The sequence below is a fragment of the Microtus ochrogaster genome, unplaced genomic scaffold (assembly GCF_000317375.1).
Source record: "Microtus ochrogaster isolate Prairie Vole_2 unplaced genomic scaffold, MicOch1.0 UNK3, whole genome shotgun sequence".
Classification (NCBI taxonomy): domain Eukaryota; kingdom Metazoa; phylum Chordata; class Mammalia; order Rodentia; family Cricetidae; genus Microtus; species Microtus ochrogaster.
The window spans coordinates 11,885,538-11,903,191 of NW_004949101.1; the positions used below are offsets into that span (position 1 = coordinate 11,885,538).

General features: G+C 42.0%; 1 protein-coding gene across 5 annotated transcripts in view; it reads right to left on the minus strand.

The window, feature by feature from the left end:
- Positions 1–17,654, minus strand: part of Plcb4 (phospholipase C beta 4) — a 359,286-nt gene that overhangs the window by 11,076 nt on the left and 330,556 nt on the right. For all 5 annotated transcript variants that reach the window (XM_026788464.1, XM_026788462.1, XM_026788465.1 and 2 more), the window contains 6 exons: positions 12,982–13,031; positions 12,653–12,718; positions 9,115–9,230; positions 4,438–4,513; positions 2,579–2,754; positions 214–315 (listed from right to left, as the gene is read on the minus strand). In XM_026788464.1, coding sequence (XP_026644265.1) covers positions 214–315; positions 2,579–2,754; positions 4,438–4,513; positions 9,115–9,230; positions 12,653–12,718; positions 12,982–13,031 — 586 coding nt within the window. The remainder of the gene's footprint in view (positions 1–213; positions 316–2,578; positions 2,755–4,437; positions 4,514–9,114; positions 9,231–12,652; positions 12,719–12,981; positions 13,032–17,654) is intronic.

The following is a 17,654-nucleotide window of genomic DNA, read 5'->3' on the forward strand; positions in this document are numbered from 1 at the left end:
ATATAAATACAGTTTACCAGTGGCAGTCATCGGGAAAATATTGGGAACTACTATACCACTGCAGTGATAATTTCCTTCCATAGTAATTGTACTAACAGGACTCTTAGGACACTCCAGTGTTACAGCTCAGATCCATGTTGAGTTTACACAGTCTAATGCTGTTGGCACTGTCCCAGGAACCCAGACTGTCCCAGTGGACATCTTCACACTTACCTTTCCCTTTCTGCCTTATTCTTGATAGATTTATCTTGACTGATGGCTTTACTATTTTCCATAGAAATCTTAGCCTGGTGGGCTCGCATCTCCTTGCTTTCCCTATGAAATAAAAATAAGAAGCAAATGAATGGAGAGACGTATGATGGCGATTAAGAACTCCATAAGGCTACAGTTGAAGGTTAGTGAGTATACAGATGAAGTCCTGGTGCTTACCATAAAGTATCATATGCTTTAAAGGGGTGTCTTTGTGATATATAACAGGAAAAACAACAGATACAAAGACAATGTGTAACAATAGGGCCGAGTTCAAATTTTTTACATGCCTGAGCTCATGGAGTTGTTTTGTCCTTTGGCAGTGGAGGGAAGGCACCCTAGCTCAGGAAGGAGAGCGACGGCTGAGGAGAGCATTGCCACCTAGTGGAGACATGTGTTGTGGCTGGTATATTTGAGCAAAGATGCTGTGTTTACTCCAAAAAAGAAATACACAGATGTTCAACTTTACCATGCTCTGTTTGGGACCCAGTGAGATGGACGAGACAGGATGCTCTAACCTTCACAAGTGACCTTCCTGCCGACCAACAGTCCATGGGAATGAAAGGGACTAAATAGTTGCAAGTATAGGAAAGAGCAGATCTGTATTGACAGCTGACTAGTGACTGTGTAAGTACACACGTGTGTATGACAGATATGTCTATTTTTGGATCACTCTTGTGTATAATAAAGGCATATAGTTTAGAAGACTAAAATAGATGTGATAACAAATAATTTTTCACTTAATAAGTGATCTCCTTAGGAGTTTGTGCTGAATGTACAGGCAAGAACGCTGGTTACCTAGGTCCAGTGGTTTGTTCTACATCAAGAGGGATGTGCAAGGCTAAAATAGGATTTTAGTCAGCCACCTTGTATCCCATCAGCAGGACAATGAGAGGAACCCTGGACCCAAGGCAAATGCTCTCAGTTTCCCGCAACTTGTTAGTAAAGTGATCTTTCCAGACACTCATTCTTCCTTCCTTTCCTTCGCTTACGAATGACCGAATGTTGCTAACAAACATTCAGTAAATGAGAACAATCACAAAGCCAAAAAGAAACGATACACTAGGCAATAGAGATTTAAAAAGAAAAAAAAAAAACAACCCTAGTCCTGATGCTACTGTGAGGAGGAATGCTCTCGCCACAGACTTAATTTTAAGATAAATTAGCAGCTGGGTTTGCGTGTGTGTGTGCGTGTGTGTATGTGTGCACACGTATTTAAATGACTTTCTAATCAATGAAAAATTAAATTTTTTATTTCTTTCGGGTACTATATAACTTTGAGGCTTATAATTTTTCTCCATGTGGTTAGAGACATGATTCGAAAGTGCCTCGTACTCTAACCCATTTTGAAATAAGGGGAGGTGCCTACAAGCTGGCACTGTCGCAGCGCTCAAAGCGGGGAAGGGATACTGCTACGGGGACTTGACTCAGAGCACACATGCAACCGGAAGCGCTCCTGAAGAAAGAAGACAAGACATCCTTTAACCCATGGAAGCAGACCAGAACTCAGAACTCCACCAGCAGCAGCATGCATCATGACAGAACCAGATCATACCAGGCGCCATTCGGCTGTCTCGTGGGAGAATTGGAAACTATGGCAAAACCACTTTATTTTCTATGTCAGGACGTCTCACCAAAAGTAAGGCTGGAAGTTTTTGCATACAACCATATAATTTATGCAGCTGCCATGTTTTTTTTAAATGAACATTTGTTTTGTTGGAATAAACTTTTTGTTTTGTATTGTTTTGTCTATATCAGCATACCCCTGATTATAGCATACAGTAAGTACTTAATGAAGAAGTCCAGCTCAGCCCAGGCAGTATTTCAAGTGCAATATGCCCGTTGCTGAAGTGGGGATAAGCAAATGAACTGATAGGTCTTGGCTACCTCTTGGCTGAGTCTGTCCTCCTAAAGTGCAGCCCTGGCAATGTATAGTAAAAAAGGAGGCTCTCTTGAATGCATTGCCACTGTGGGATGAAAAGCCACCCTAGGAGCTCCACTGGCCAGGACTTATGTCTTACCTTCCTAAGAGAATTCAGCTGTTATTCGCTCTAGCCCTATTTACTCTTGAGCCCCAAAACACTTAGAGGAGGAAGACTATTTCTTAGTATGCATTATAGGCAACTTGCAATCCGAGCTAACTTTACATGATTGTGGTGTCTTCCTAACACATGCAAGCCATTAGCAGACACTACTTCATATAAATCAGCTTCCTTATACTAAGTGTACGAGATACATTGCACTCGTTTTTGTTCTTACACACACACACACACACACACACACACACACACACACACACACACACACACACGGTGTTTGACTCTCCCACCTGTCATGGGAGAGTTTCAGCTGCTGGGTCTGTTGCTCATGAGCGTTGATGAGCAGCTTTCTCAGCAGCTCACACTGCTGGTTCAAGTGCAGATCCCGGATTTCTTGCTCCTCGGCACTGTGTGTGTTGATCATTTCTGACCACTCCTTTGTGTGCTGGGCCACAATCTCTTTGACCTGTGTGGGGAAGATGGAATGGGTCACCTGGAACCTTTTGGGTCAGCTATGCACTGAAAGCATATGCTACTCATGCAGGCCAGTTTGTTTCGTGACTCGATGGGCATCTACAACCCACAAAAGCAACAATCACTGACTGTTTTATTGAGATCAACCTGTCACTCTGGCTGCTAAGTCTCTTACACTGTCCTGTTATCTCACTGTCTGTCTCCTCCTTGGGTGTGCCTGGGTCTTGGTCAGTTCCAGCACACTTCCTCATCTCATGCCTCACCTCTACTAGACCACAGGTCTGAAGAGAGAACTGAGTGTCCTCTTCTTCCTAGATTATAGCTTACTTCATTGCCCTTAATAGACACTAGGGCAAACAGTCTTCCACTTCTCAAGTCCACACTTTGTGCAACGTGGTTTTTCAGCTCCTTGTAAATGGCTAGAGGCTGTTTCCCCAAATCCTGAAATCTGCCTGTCTCTGTGACTTGCTCTACTCAACGAGACAACAGCAAGTGTGCCTAAAGCAGAGGTATACAAACAAGGTATTTTCCTTTTTCTATGGCTGGTGCCCTGCAAACGAGCCCGGACTGCCCTGCTGGAGGCTGGAGGCCATGCAAGGCACACAATCACCCTGCAGGTAGCAACCCCTCAGATATACAAGTGAGGATAACAACCCTCAGCTAACTGTGGATGCTTGAGTGAGCTCCACAAAATCAGAGCTGTCAACCGCTTGAATATAGTCCAAATTTGTGGCCCTCAGAATGATGAGCAAATAAATAATAGTTGTTTAAAGGCATTGCATTTTGGCAGCTTATGACACAGCCAAAGTAAATTGATACCATTGCCAAGACTTCTGATCTACATGAGGAAAGTATCTAAAACTCAGGGCATAGTACATAAAGCACTAATTCTCATATCCAAAGCTAAAAAGAGGAAGAGAGAATGGAGAATGATGCATAGTCCCTGCCATGCAAAATAAATAGCACAGAGGGACACTCACTCCATCCAGAACAGTGTGACTGGTCTGTGCATGTGTCAGAGCCATGGGGATGGATGATAAAGCCTTACATAACCGTATAAAGCTGCTGTTTCAAGCATGTGCTATAATTGAGAGCTTTAACAATAATTTAAAATTTATTATTGCTGAAATCATGTTTGTGTTCTTCCTGAGTCTTAGCATTGAGGTCCTCTCCAAAGGCTCACAGCTTTACTTAAGATCTTTCAAAACCCTAGTTTCATTTGACTTGGGGAAATTGCCAGGAGTTAGGTTCAACTCTTAAAAAGTCAGCTTAATTTTTATCACCCTAAAAGTCCTAGCAAAGATGCAGTAAAATACAAGCAAGTGCTTGGTGTTCCCTCTGTAGAGAAGCATAGTCTGTATTTTCAGTACCTGCGGGGCTTCCTTCCAGCCCCTTTGCTCACTGTTTCACTTGATGCATCAGGATCATCAACGTAAGTATCGTCAGTCTATTTCTACACACAAGAACAAAAGATGTTCCACGAAGGGGCTTTTCTCAAAGATGGGTAAAGCTGCAGCAAGCACAAACCTCTGACCCCATCTTTCAAGTCCAACTACCCGCTACTGCTTCTGATACCAAATCAATCCTGAGATGCCCCTTCTAAAATAAACTATAAAATATTTTCTTTAAGTCACTGTTTTTTTTTTTTTTAAAAAAAGTGGGGGTGTTTTCTTACCTTAGATTTGTGATCTGATGTCAGGGTCTGAATTTTAATTTCTGTTTCTTTTTTCATTTCAAGACAATTACTTCCCCTGAAAATGGAGACGTGAAAATGCATGCCAGAAATTAGATATCTTTTCATTTCCCTTGGGCCTCTGTGACAACGTTTTCTGATGAAGACAATATAGTCATCAAACGTGTGATGATGCCATGGCTCATTGGGCGGCATCCGCTTTTCCAGGAATAGATTCACACCTTAGAAATTTATCTGTACCATGATTACTCAATTCAACCACACACAGATATACTTCAGACCTAGCAATTATCTTCTTGTTATGGTCTGTTGTCAGAGTTTCCATTTTGGTTCCCGCTTTTCTTTAAGCTGTTTTGTATTTATTCCATAAAATATTATTAGGAATAAAAACAGTCTTGAAGTGAATTTCTAATTCCCTCATTCTGGTCATAAAGCCAGATTTTTGTCTTTTAAACATGCCAGCGAGGAAGAAAATAGCATTTATTGGCACTACATAGCAGGGAGTGGGTGGCTTATTCTTTTCTGAGTAGGAAACATATACCAGGCGATCACCCAGAAGCCATTACTGCTGATTCCAGTGCTGGTATTTTCTTCTTCACGTTATTGCGGAAACCAGAACAGGACCTGGGCTTCTGTCTTCAGCACGTATGCTCTGGCTTATGCTAGCCCAGCTCACAGTGCTTCATTTTATGAACCAAGCGTCCTCAGAAAGCAACACTCTCCCCTGCAAATGCACTCGCTTGTCACACCCGCCGCTTCTCAATGACTGGTACTCAGGGTGTTTCTTCTCCAGTCTGTTATTCAGCAAGCCGAAATGTTCCCCTGGCTTCATTCCAGACAAACGTCCACAGTAAATGTAATGATGGGCTTTATCCAGCCTTCTTAACCAGCTGGTATAAGCTAAGGATCCCTGTAATATTAAGAAGTCACGACTGCATAATTATTCCCCTTCGCGCGTTGCCTTACTCACTCTCTGCCCCTGCAGAAATGTTTGCTTTGATTTCTCCAACATTTGCTTTTTTCTTTCTCTGGCTTCTCCATTCACCTTCTCCCTGCCACCTTAAACAAGCTGAATGGAATCTTCTTGAGAGACAGTTTTCCTGAAGTTAGGCAGGAACACTTGAGTAAAGTGCCTTTGCCCACTTGACCCATGCCCTTCAGCTGGGTATGAAGAGTAGGGAAAACTTCTTCACTGACCATGGCAATGAGTTCTGATTAACCTACACTCTAAATTGAAAGTATCAAAAATGCAAGATGCATTTAATCCAAGCAAACTGCCCAGTCTCCTGCAGAGGATCAACCATTCCCTGATCCCCCAATGTGGCTGACTGGGCGATGCTGATTAGAAATTATCCCATGACTAGAAACTTATGCAAAAAGGCAAGATTCAGAATTCCGAGTTCACGCATTCCTGGATGCAAGTAACTCCTGCACCATGATGAAGCTGGAAAATCACAACTCAAACCATCTTCAGCCCAAGGTCACCCACGCATGTTCTGGAAATGAATCTCATTACAGAAATATCTAAACACATATGACCAATTTCCCCTTTGATCAACATTCTGGCAACCTGGAAACACAAAGTCTAGGTGGCAACAGGAAGCTCCCCTTGGAGTAGGCTGTGCAGATGAAAATATCTGATAACTGGCTGTGAAGGTGCTTTCCATGAGTTTTTTTAGGTCTTGCATTTCAAGTACTGAGAATAGTCTCTCTGCAGAGCCTGGGGGCAGATCTGTATCTGGCAGCATGGGCTCAGAAAGAAACCTACAGGAAGGCTTCTTCGGTCTCCTATAATGTGACATAAAGCTTTATGTGTGGTGGAACCCACCACCTCCTCATGAGGATGGCTCCATGGCCAGTGTCTCATATGAAAGAACCAGTCATAAACATAACTTTCATTCCACTTGAGAATGAAAATAATAAGATAAAAGTGAGTTCTTATCTAAAGTTCTAGGGATATTATTGTTACAAATTTAGGAGCCTAATATCATTCTTGATAGAGAAACTTACTATATAGTTCTTGTGTCTGAAAACTCACAGTAAAACACAGAAAGAGCCCACATCTGTGCACAGAAGCACTGCACTAACTGGATTTAGTGGGCTCAAAAACAGAAAGAAGACATGAATTTGGGAGGGAGGTGTGTTGAGAGGAATATGGCAGATTCAGAGGGAGAAAACAGAGGACGTTATCATTGTATCTCATTGGATACATGTGTAAATTTCTCAAAGTAACAAAAATTCATTTTTAAAAAAGAAAAAAAGAAAAATTACAATACTGCGGTCCAGAAAAAAATAGAACATTTGTTGAAAAGTCATGTATAAATAAAAATAAGTATATTCTTAGAAAGAGTTGGAAATCTGTCAAGACTTCACTCCTTATTAACACAATATTAGGGTCTATACCACACACTCAACATTTTGTTTCAAGATGTCATTGAAAATGAGAAAATGACATTTTTAAAAGTTAACGCTGCTGATACAGTCAGAAGTCTGTAAGAGTCATGTTCATGGTTTGAGTATGACATGTCTTCAGAGGCTCATGCTCTGCATGCCTTGTTCCAGGTGGCCTTATTCTTGGAGGCTGAGGGACCTTTAGGATCAGGGCTTTGCTGGAAGAAGCAGGTCATTAAGGACACGATGGTTACGACTGTTGCTGGTGTGTGTCTCTCCTTCTGATTCCTGGCCCTCAGTGATGCAAACATGCTCTCCCACATGCTTCTGTTGCTAAGAATGACCTTCCAGCCTCCTCCACCACAATAGTGTGAATCCAGGAACCAGAAACTTGTCCTGACTCACTTAAAATATACATCTGAATGCTTTTAAAGCAACACGCTGTGGCTCTGCTTCAGTGACACACAGAAAAACAATGCGGAAGACAAAAGGGAATTGTATACAAATTGTCTGGTGAGTGTTTTTCTGGAAAACATAGCTGTAATAAAAATGAAGGCAACTCCAAACGTGACCTCCAAGGTGAGAGGGCACATAATTATCTGCCACTGGTGCCCCAAGAAGGACGCTGGCTCCATGTCCTGAAATTAGAATTTTGGAGACCAGAATTGTAACAAACACAGTCCATTCTGAGTTCAAAAATCTTAGTTTTCTAGGTATATCTTGACTGAATGTTAAAGAGAAAAAATAAGGGAAAAAACTAGAAAGTCATTTGTACTTATTTTCTCTTTTTCTTTCACACTGTGGAAGGCTAGAAAACCTTAGCAAAGACTTAAAACGCTAAATAAAATCATAAAATCCACTGAAGGAGAACAAAACTGGGCCCAATATGATGTCTGAAATAGAACATATATAAAATGTATATAGACACACACATATATATATACATATATATACATACATATGTACACACACACACACACACACACACACACACACACACACACACACGGTGTGTACTCTTGACATTATCACCCCCAAGTTTTTTACTAAAAAGTGGTAAAGCATTGAACAGGACATGCAGATGGATATCAGTTAGGACCATCCTTCACCAAGTGAACCAGGCCAGCAGTGCCATGTGTGACCCGCCATCACCTACACTGGTATCCTGTACCATGAGAAAAGCTGCACTGTGGGGTGTGTCTCTTCAAGACGCACAATCTCCCTCTTCTCCCTCTACCTATGAGGAAGTTCTGAAGCCAGAGAGAGCGGTGTTCTATAAAACAACTGAGCAGTCATGTTGCAAAATAAAAATCTCATGAAAGACAGAGAGAGACAGGATCTATCAGAGAATAAGACAGAGCAAAAAGTAAGTGCAGCGTGCCGTTCCAGAGAGGATGCCAGAAAGAATATTGGGAAACTGGACAAATTATTGCTATTTAATCAATGAAACTGCACCAATGTCAACTTTTTGTCTGATTATTATAAGGCAGTATGAAGGGATTTTTAATATTATCAAAAAATGAAGCTACGTGTCCTACAAGCACATGTTCCAAGATCCCCAGTGGATGCCTAAAACCACAGATATATAAGATTGTAGCATATTTTCCCTATGAACAGACCTATGCCAGTGTTTACTGTGTACATTAGGCACAGTGAAATAGTAGTAACGGTAGTTAATAATAGCACAGAACAATTAACAAATAATATGCTGTAAAAGAAACCATTTTTGGACTCTGATGAAATGCAGTTAACTATATATTTGTACCCTTTAAAATTACTTATAAAACAATTCCCAGAGTAGAAGAGTTAATTTCAAAATTATTTTCAGCTAAATTTTGTTGACTTTTTCCTTTTCTGGAGACAGGGTTTCTCTGTAGCTTTAGAGCCTGTCCTGGAACTAGTTCTTGTAGACCAGGCTGGCCTTGAACTCACAGAGATCCACCTGCCTCTGCCTCCTGAGTGCTAGATTTAAAGGCTTGTGCCACCACTGCCTGGATGCTAAACCTTCTTTTTAAAGAAATCAGAACTAATTACCATGAACTAAAGGTTTGGGGAACTCAGCTGAGATCATCCTTACACCACGACTAAGGGGACCAATGCCACACCCCACTGTGATGACAGGGTTGGAAATGAGTGGACCTCTTTTCTTCTAGGAGTAGTTCTTCATGATGAAACCACACTAAGTTCTTCCGTGGCCTAAGGCAGCTGAGCTGTGCAAAGTCACACTGCTAGAGGGAGGAGAGATCAGACATTAACCAGCAGTCTTACCCCTTCTTCTTCATCGCCTTCTCCAGGATTTTCTCATGAGTTGACTTCTCTTTGTCGTACTGGGCCACGATTTTGTCAACTTGTGTGCAGTGTAACTTCTGCATGGTGCTGTGCTCCTGAGCGGGAAGAATTTGCAGTTATGAGCTGGAGTTCAGCTGGAGCTGGAAAGGTTTCTACTGCCAGTCTGGCCTTCCTTTAATCAGCTTCCCCCGAGTGTTTGGAAAGCTGGTGAGTAATGCAGTCTGAGGACCAGACAGACTTCTGGTCCCCCATCCAAGATCTTTTTCCTAATAAAGAGCATCCCTAAAAGGGGAGTCCCTAGCTTCAACCTAATGAACACACCACTTCAAAAGGGAGCCCTGCATACAAGTGGCACCCCGTATACAGTGTTGAAAATGTGAGTAGTCATTTGGGCTCTTCCCTGAAATGGGACAGTGTGGGAAAGTGGAATATGGCACCTGCTGTGACATCATCCCTCCAGTTTCCTAACAGAGGTAAAGTTTTGAACATGAGGGCTCATCATGAATTTCAACTGCTGAGTTCAGAAGCAGCCTTCACGGTATCAACTACTATCAATTACACTGCTTGCAGAGCAAAGAGCAAAGTTTTCATTGGTCGTTTTACTAAAGTGCTAGATGTTTGCAGGTTTCTGAGGTACTTTATTCGACTCATTTGATGCTTGACACACAATCTAAGGTCTACATCTCCCACTCCAGCCCCCACAAGCTGTTCTAAGAAAGGACAGAACTGGAAAAAAAAACAACAAAAAAAATTCACATGAGGTTAAGGTCTTAGGGTTTTCCTCTGGAGAACACAGGGCTTCATACTCTGGATAAGGAGGTGTGGATACTGAGTCTCTCTTGGCCTGGGCTAGGAATAAGTACTCCCACTTTTCTGACCACAGTCAAGCCTATAGGACCAACCCCACTTTCTTACTTCTCTCTTAGCGGCTGAGAGCATCTGGGTTCTGCTTTTATTCTCATGTCACTAGTAGTATTTCTCTAACCTGCAGCTTAAGACAATGTCTTTTAAGGATGTGACCAACATGGACAACTGAAAAGCGTTCTAGACTGTTAATGAAAGTGGCCCTAGATTTTCCTCTTGAGACTTACATGCCAGATGGGACTGCTGTCTTCTTTACTTTTTCTGTGTCTAGTCTGAGGGGCTCTTAAGAACCGTGAGGCTACTTTCCACTTCAAATTGAAAAGCTGGTTCTAGAAGTCCGGAGACAGTTAGAAGCCTAACAACCAGCTGCATTCTGAGAGTCAAAAACAATTGACCATGAAGACGCAAGGACTGCTCCAATGGTCATTACCTCGTCTTCCCTGTCTTTTTTTCTCAGTGCCCTACCACTGTACCACAGGCCTATTTCCAGAGCTTTCTTTTACAAACGGCAGTCTCCTATTTCACACTGTCATTCGTGGTTTCCTCTCCTAGCTAAGCTTCATGTTTGGAAATGGACGTCGGAGACATGCCTGTTTAAAGGGCATTTCCATAATCAACGAGTTCTGTATGTGTTGTCTTCAGAAGTATGGCTTTGCTGTCAGTTCGTAGAGAGTAACATATAGTTTTGAAAACAGCCTTGGTTGTTTGGGCTCCCCCATGGGTCCCCTTTGGACAACGATTCAATTAGATGTAATCCATTCCTGGTATTGGAAGCTTTGTTTGGTGACAACAGATGCCCAGTTGGGGCTCTGTCTTTCCCATTATTTGGCGATTTATTTTAGATTCCCTTCATATATGTATATATTTTAGGAAGCTTCTTTTGTAATAGGATCCTATACTACCCTTCAAATGGTCTGTAAGTTTAGATGTCTTTATTCATATTCCCTCCCTTACACCCCTTCTCCCTTTCCTTTCCTTCTTGAGCCTCCCACCATCCATAGCTACCTATTCTATTTCCCTTTCCTAGGGAGATCTATCTGCCCCTCCCCCAGTCCCTTACTCCATACCTAACCTCCATGGCTGCAGATTATAGCCTGCTTATTGAGGACTTCACAGATAACATGCACATATAAGCTAATCAATACTGTATTTGTCTTTTAGGGTCTCAGTCAATTCACTCAGGATGATTTTTTTTTTCCTAACTCCATCTATTTACCTGTATATTTCATGATTTTCTTTTTCCTTTGTTTAGTTTGATTTGGTTTTTAACTGCCTACAGACAGCCTTCACCCCTGTGTGCTAGTGCCTTCAGAACAGGAGGGTACTCTAAATACTACCCAAGGACACATGTAAACCACACATCCAGTGCTGGGAGGCCCTGTTAATGTCGGACAAGGGAAGCAACACTCCGACATTTAGGGAGTAGATCACGTTTCCCAGAATTATGAAAACCCGTATCATCTCAGTGTTGTCACTGTGTTCGACCCAAGGAAGGGGCCTTATTCCTTATTTACTTACAAGGCATCTGGCATACTACATAATTAATATAAGACTATCAGGCTTGGCCAGATGGTTTGGGCTCAGTTAGCAGCCCTGCAGCTCCTGAACTCTAGGGCATCGGTTCAAGGGATAGAGTTAACTGGTCCCGGGTGTCCTTGTGTGCAAAACAGCTACTTGAGAGGAATTCCCTTCCAGGAAGAGACAGCAAATGAGGGTTTGAAGAACTTTTAGCTTGCCAGGTGGTGGTGGCACATGCCCTTAATACCAGCACTCAAAAGGCAGAGGCAGAAAGATCTCTGTGAGTTGGCGGCCAGCCTGGTCTACAAGAGCTAGTTCCGGGACAGGCCCCAAAGCTACTGAGAAACCTTGTCTCAAAAAAACAAAAAGAGAAAAAAAAGAAAAAAAACGTTTAGCTGCTGTTCTATCATTTTCAGCCACAGTAGATTTCCTGATTGCATGTTAAAGAGCTGTTGAATGAGCTAAGGGAATTTATGTTTCTGACCAACACAGTGACCACCAAGAGGCCACTGAATGACAGAGATTCAGTAAAGGAAAATCTGAGTATACTATGGTATGTGGGCACCAACTTCACTCCTATGACTGAAGTAATTATTTCATTTTCCTCTTCCTGTGGCCTTTTCACAGTCCAAAGTTTTACAAATCAACAGCAAAAATAAAATACAATCTTTAAACAGGTCTGCCTTTAATAGCCCCCCCCCCGAAAGTCTGTGTTGTCTCCTCTTTAGGCTATAAATTGAATCCCACAAATGGGGTTACTGATTTGAATGAGAAATGTCCCCATTGGCTCATATACATTTGAATTCTTGCTCTGCAGTTGATGGAACTGTTTGGGGAGGATTGGGTGGTATGGCCTTGTTGGAGGAGGTAATTTACTGGGGTGGGCTGTGAGGTTGCAAAGCCCCTTGCCGCTCCCAGTGAGTCTCTCTCTCTGTCTTTCTCTGTCTCTGTGTGTGTCTTTTTCTCTGCTTGGAGAATTAGCTTCCAACTTGTTTTCTGGGCAATGAATATACAAAACACAAAAACATACACACACACAAAAACCTGATAAGTGGCAGGACTTCATCGGGGAGCTAAAAGTAAAATAAAAAAGAGCCAACAAAATGCACTCCCATGCATGCAAAAACCACAGTACCTTTGCGTGTTTCTTCTTTAATGAGTTTAACTCTTTCTGTTGTTTCTTTAAATGCTTCAAGTAAGCCTGCAGGAGAGAAAAAGAGGATTCAGAATAAGATCTATCTATCTTTCTTCCTTTCTTCCTTTCTTTCTTTCTTTCTTTCTTTCTTTCTTTCTTTCTTTCTTTTTTCTTCCTTCCCTCCCTCCCTTCTATTCTTTCTTCCCTTCTATCTTTCTCCAGAGGTAGTCATAATAATTATATTTTGTGAGCTAAAAAAAAAAAAAACCACACTTGTTTTATCGGTGTGCATGGTACAAGAACATTTGAAAGTGATCAAAATATTTTACCTTCATTTGCTTTAAATCTTCTATCCTCACTTGAGGGATAAGTTCAATACCTTTAAAAGAAAAGTCACAACAATGTCAATATGTATATTAAAGATTAGACTCAATAACAGACAATATGAACTTCCATTCTCAAGTCATACCTAAAGCATCTAAAGCAGCTTACATGCTACAGACAGAAACATCTTACATTCTTAGATACGCACTGAACTGGGCCATTGTCATGATTTGTGTCCTTGTTTCTCCACCAGCCTCTGATTCAGGCCCACAGATGTCAGAGAGGGCAGATGGCAAGAGAAAGCTCTAAGACAGCCCTTGGATAGGACACAGGGGAAAAAAGCAGGTAGGTGTACCCCAGGCTCAGGCAGTCTCAGGTGGGCAAGTCCTCTGGAGCTCCCGGCTTGGTGGTCACTCTATCTGAACGGAGGGGGCTTTGTGGAGTCACATGTGTCAGCTGAGAGTGTTGGAGATTTCCTGAAATCTTCCAGGCATTTCAGTGGGGAATTCCTACAGTCTCAGGACTGTGGGATTGTGCGATTGTGGAGAAGTATCTGCAGTTCCCAATCAACCAGACCTCTTAGCACCCCATAATGAGGTCGGGAACAATAGTATCTGTTGCAGCTATTTTTATCTCTGTATTCAAAATATACAGTATCAGTCAACTAACTTTCAACTCTGTTCCTAACTTAATCATTCATCACCAAAAATCAAGGCTTTGTGAACTTCTTTTTGACAAATTTAACCTCAATATTTAAGCAATATGCTATTGAGTATGGTGATGTTTTAGACACAGAGGAAATAATGAAATCTGACTCCCTGTTTAAAGGATTCTGTCTTGAGAACCTAGAGTAACGCCCTTTGCCTGCTTCTAGCAAAGCCTCCTGGACTCAGATTAGTCAGGGCAAGCACAACTGCAGAAGAATCCCTAATGGGGTGTTTGGCTGCAGATTTTCATCATGGGTAAATAAGATGCATGTGTACTCAAGGATAATTGATTTCTATTGGAATCCCAAAGGCGGCTATGGTGTATTTAAGGAAGGTAGGTATGGAGTCCCATGCTTCTGCCTTTAGATTTTATTCATTTTAAGATTTTACACAGTCCAGTGAATGTCGAAGCAAAGTCAGCAGGGAGAATCAGTGCTGGGATCCATGGTACTTTGTGGTAGGACAGAAAGAGTATACAGAGCCATTTTCTGATATCTCATGTCTGGTGTCACAAGAATCCCAACCTCCCCCGGGCCTCACAGTGCACAGTGAAAGTAAACGGCACGTGAATGTTGCAAGGCCAAGGGCTTCCAAGTCGTGGCTGCCAGCTCTCCTGTTTACATAAAGAACACAGGGTATATAAGACTGCAAGGTCCTCATATACCTAGCAAGGCCACACCAGCAAGACTTTCTTCCCTTGTTTTGGTCTTAACCAAATCTTGATACACCAGAGCCTGAAAACCACATACCTTCCTCAGTCACAATTTTCACTGTTGGAGAAATACACGAATGGTGTATGAAATTTTTAATTTCCCTCAGTAGTTAGGACAATCTCATATTTTATAGGACAGAAATTGCTCTCGTTATACATGCTTAGAGTCGTGCAGTCAATAGGACATCTGACAGTAGTAGAGATAGCTTATGTGTGAGGTCTCTACAGAACACGTAGCTCCTGAGCGCTGGAAATGTGGGCATGCAAGGAGCTGAATGTTCAAGCCTACTCTCAGCTCCCTTGCATTGCTCCATGTGGCCACAGGCTACCACGCTGGACAGTGCATGTCTGTTGCCTGGCCTGGTGGAGAAGTGGGTCACATACCATATCTTAAGTTCCAAAGGTTCTGGCTTGTTGTAGTTTTGCTACATAAAGCTTTTGATACTATCAATATAGCTCCATAAAACAACGTGCTTTCTCAAACCCTAACCTAGAAACTAGCTAGGACCCCAGTATGCCTGATCCCTTTCTGTTGAACATCAAAATAATGCAGCATGGGTATGGTCATTGCTGGTTTTCGGTTGCACAGCTAGACATTACAGTTTGAATTCCTCAATTCCTCCATCTCCACATCTGCTCTTCCAGGGACCCACAACACTCTGCACCCTCTTACATTTCCCTTCTGCCCCTCTTCATTGCTTGCTACTGACATCAGAACTATCAGAACACGTGTTTGATGCCTTAAGCCATCAATTTTGGTAGCCAGGCTTCTGGACTCAGCAACCAAGCATCCCTGATTGTACAGAAATATTATTATCATGATTTCTCTAAATCGAGAATTCTTCCTCTAAATGAACGATCATGTAATTTTCAGACCTCTAGTCTTATTTTTCATTCATTTCTGTCATTCATTCTGCCTGAGGGTTCTTATCCCTTCACTCCTCTGCCTCTCCCACTCCGCGCCTAACACAGATCCACTGCTCATGTGTCCATATCAGTATCACTTGATTTTTTAAAATAAATTGTCTTTTTTATTAGCATTCTATTTATTCATCTTTTGTTTTTGAGTCAGAATATTTTTTTATTTTTATTTTATGATCATTAGCATTTGCCTACGTGTGTATCTCCTTGAGGGTATCAGAAGCCCTGAAACTAGAGTTACAGACAGTTGTGAGCTGCCATGTGGGTGCTGGGAATTGAACCTGGATCCTCTAGAAGAATAGCTAATGCTCTTAACAGCTGAGCCCTCTCTCCAGCCCCTCAGCATCAGTTTAAACTCGGGAGCCAGAGTCACTTCTTAACAAGGTGGGCCCTCTCTCAACTCCTCTATTGCTCTTGCCATCCACTTGCAGAGTGTCACCCTGAAGACTCTTAAAATACATCTGAGTTTTTTTTTTTTCTTCTCTTGAAGATCCACATCCAAACTACTAAATTCTTTCTCCCTGGTTCTTTTCTCATGATTACCTCCAGTTTAATCATGCCCTCTCTGGTCAGCCATTCACTAGTCATGTGCTTCCTAAGAAAGGACACTGCCAGATCTTTCCAGCATGGTTCCAGGGACACAGTAATGGTGCAGGATGTGTCTGTCTGTGTTAACCTTTTCTCTGGTTAACCCTCCAATCATAATGTGCTAAGTGCTCTAAGACAGTCCCATGTATCAGGAGTCTTGATGGCTTGTAGCATCTCTCCTGGTAAGGAATCCTGATGTTGATGTCCTCCACTGCCTTCTTAGAGTGATCCCAGAGCTATTTTCAGACCAGGGCAAGTGAGCGGCTTCCACTTTCCCTTCAGGTAGCGGTTTTCCCTTGGTTTCTCTACCCACTTCCTTTTGGTCCAACTCAAGGAAGATCTTATCTCTGAGTCCTCTCCTTCTGTTCTAACTAGTTAGTCCTCATTGCACCTGCCTAGGCTGGTCATTGCAATGGAGACTCTCCTTACTCTCCCCTGCTCATTCATGTGTATCCCCAAAGGTATACAGGCCATTATTATTATTATTATTATTATTATTATTATTATTATTATTATTATTATTATTACTACTACTACTATTACTACTACTACTACTACTACTACTACTACTACTACTACTACTATTATTATTATAGTGGTAGAACCTAGTATGGTGGTGGCTCCTTGTAGGCTCCAAAGTCTCCTGAATAAGGTGCAAAAATGAAACCACCAGGAAATCCTAACTTTTGGGTAAATTGGGGAAAAGCCATTAGACTTAAATTGACAGCTGCTTGGTTCCTTCAACTGTAACCTTGTTGAGGAACAAAGATAAGGCAGCTATAAACCCAAGTACAGACCCATTAGAGCTATGGACACTTTGAGCCTCCGGAAGCTGGTTATCCTGCACTTTTTTGGGGGCTACTGTACACTGTAATTACTACAGTCCCTATGGACTGGTGGATGAGAGCTTTACCGCTTGCATTTTCCACTGCCTCTCTGTAGGAGTGTCAGTGCTAATACTAACCAGGAGTGGGGAGGAAATGCCTTAGCTTGGGTCATTACCTCCGTCCATGATCTTTTCTGAGAAGAACAGACAAACAGCTGCAGGGGTCAGTACAAACTGGGCTACTTTTGTGCAGCTTGATTTTCTAATTTGTTTCACAAAGCTCGGGGCACACTTAGTTTCCTGCTAAATACCCAGGCTGTTTCAGTTGGGAAAGACTGTCTCATCTTACCTTAAATTATTAGCACCGTATGTACGTATTTGTATGGACAACTTAATTTCCTTATACCACGGGCATTAATTTACTTCTAAATAGGGACAACACACATTCAGAAACCCATAGGAGAGAAAGAGATTACTATTAAAATGAATAGACTGAGCGTAGTCAGTTATTTATGGTCGAGGACGTATTTTAAGTATTTAACTGTCAATTTGAAATGGGTACCATTCAGTTAGAATAGATGCCTGGCCATCTTGAACTAAAGTCCACCATACCCAGCAGAGATGTTTCCCTATATGCAGGCTGTTTAGTAGCACAAAGTCACATGATTCATTATGCTGACACTTCTTATGACAGTAGTTCTCAACCGTCCTAATGCTGTCACCCTTTAATACAGTTCTTTATGTTGTGGTGAGCCCACACAATAAAATTACGTTTGTTGCTGCTTCATAACAGCAATTTTGCCACTGCTATGAATCTCAATGTAAATATCTGATATTCAGTATATCTGATATGTGACATCTGTGAAAGGGTTGTCCAGCTCTCAAGGGGGTCGGGACCCACAGGTTGAGAACCACCTCTTATGC